The sequence below is a fragment of the Mandrillus leucophaeus genome, unplaced genomic scaffold, assembly GCF_000951045.1.
Source record: "Mandrillus leucophaeus isolate KB7577 unplaced genomic scaffold, Mleu.le_1.0 Scaffold763, whole genome shotgun sequence".
Taxonomy (NCBI): domain Eukaryota; kingdom Metazoa; phylum Chordata; class Mammalia; order Primates; family Cercopithecidae; genus Mandrillus; species Mandrillus leucophaeus.
This window is the reverse complement of record NW_012108286.1, coordinates 871,335-873,562: the sequence shown is the minus strand read 5'-3', so window position 1 is coordinate 873,562 and position 2,228 is coordinate 871,335. Positions and strand designations below refer to the sequence as shown.

Here is a 2,228-nt window from a genome sequence, read left to right as displayed (position 1 = left end):
GCAGCGACAGTCAATAGGATCCACTATAGGTTCCTAAGGAGAAAGGGACATGATAAAAGGATGGCACTTGCATAAAATGCCTTACGTGGAATGGTGAGTTAATAAATAAATGATATATTAGGAAATTAGTCAGGAATTATTAGTGGTATTTATGCAAAGAATAACAGTCTAGAAGTAGAAAATTCAATTAGGTAGGTTCAACTGCATTTTAGTTATGAGGGCCTGGATTTAGAGGATTGCAGTGGGCATAAAGAATAAAGAAAACATCTGAGCAACATAAAGAAAAGAAGACAATATGACTTAGCAGGAAATCAAATCAAGAGGATTAAGTATAACATAATATGAGATGTATGTATTTCATTGTATCTAAGATGTCATCATTTAGAAGACACATCATTATTTTATGTAACGTTAAGAAAAAAATACCCTGTTAATTAAACTAGGACATTTTATTTCTATCATTGGGGATTTTTAATTTTATACTTGTTGAAAGAGCTATTTTACATTTATTTAGGCACAGCTTTTTTATTCTATTTCCATCCTGTGTATATGTAAGAGGAAAGTATAAGTGAAATAAATTGGTGTAGGTATTCCTAAAACTACTTCACATTTAAAATTTTCAACCCCGAATTGTTAATATTTGAGTTTTTCCAAAGAATAACCTCCTCTGTATCAAGAGTGTTATCTCTTGAAATACTTCTCCACTATTCCCTCTGACATATGCTTATAATCCACTGACCCTGATGATGCAAATTTAGATGCTGGAAATGACCAAATTCATGCTGCACAAGAATTACAACCATATCAAGACAGCTACCAGTAGGGAGATTATAAAAGGCCAAAGATTGTCAAGCATACTCAATTTCAAATATGTTAAATGTGAAAAATATATACATCTTACAGCATATAAATCACAGTGTCTGTACTTAGTAATTGCTCAGTAAATGGTAGATGTAATAGGACTCCAAAATTTCTAGGTTGAAGGGTAAAAAGAGTGATAATCTTCCTGGCAGCAGTAACAGTTGGAAAGAGGATTCAATTTTGATGGAAGGCAGCAAGTTTCACTTTGCACATGTTGAATTGAAAGTCAAAGCAGTTCATTTAATGCCATAAGTTAATGGTAGTATCGATTTCTATGTAGCTTTCAATTACTCTGGCCTTCATTTCTTTCTTTTCTTGATCAAACATGACAAATTTGCACTGAATTATATTCTGCATCTTATATCATATTTTGCACCTTCTGTTTTATGTGGGTTAGTCTTGACCCCTCATTAAACTTTAAGATTCCTTAAGGGGTAGGACTATCTTATAACTCCTTCCAACTCCCTCTTCCTGACCTCCGGCAGCATTATTCTACCTACATTAGAGTTACTTAACAAACATTAGGGGATTCAATAATTGAGAACAAGGTGATATGTTATTTAATCTGGGATGTAATGATAACTAACACTTATTGAGTGTTACATGTAAGCCACTGAGATAAAGCACAACTCATTACACACTAAGCACTGAGATAAAATACTAGTCGTATATTGTCTTGTTTCCGCACCTCCACGCTTTGAGGAGATACAGAAAATTAATTTTCATACACGACTGATAAAAAAACCTGAGGCTGTTAAAAGTTGCACATTCAGAAAGGAGGAGTGGCTTTGAGCCTGGTAGTATGATTCTAGAACTCATGTCTTTACCTTCACACTACACTATGTCCAAGGACTTACTGCCTCCCTTCTTCTTATAATTATAATAAACTAACCTCTAAGTGTCTTGCATCTTGATTTGGTGATTCACAGGTCCGGCTTTGACTGTTGATAGGAGAACTTCTCTTAGCTGAAAAGATGGAAGAAGTTCCATCATTTTATAAGGTTATAAGTTCTTTCTATTTCATAAGTGCATTTCATTTTCAAATAGAAAAGCTATTTTAATAGAACATTATTACTTTAAAAGAAGACATTAATGCATATTGTAAGAGAAATTCAAATAAGCAATTCAAAAATATTAGCATTTTTTTGGGTTATCAATGTAGATATTCATCTCTTCAGTCTGACTCAGTAAGTTAAGGTGCTAAAAAGTTGGCAATACTAAAAATAACAATAATAGGTAACACCTACTCAGCACCTTATATATACAAAGTTCTCTAAGCATTTTACATATACAGTCACGCATCACTTAAGGACAAAGATACTTTCTCAGAAATGTGTTGTTAGGCAATTTCATCATTGTGCAAACAT

General features: G+C 33.1%; 1 protein-coding gene across 2 annotated transcripts in view; it reads right to left on the bottom strand.

Annotated features, from left to right (window-relative positions):
• The window catches only part of UNC80 (unc-80 homolog (C. elegans)), a 251,121-nt gene that overhangs the window by 230,893 nt on the left and 18,000 nt on the right, over nt 1–2,228 (bottom strand). For both annotated transcript variants that reach the window (XM_011966529.1, XM_011966530.1), the window contains exon 6: nt 1,754–1,827. In XM_011966529.1, coding sequence (XP_011821919.1) covers nt 1,754–1,827 — 74 coding nt within the window. The remainder of the gene's footprint in view (nt 1–1,753; nt 1,828–2,228) is intronic.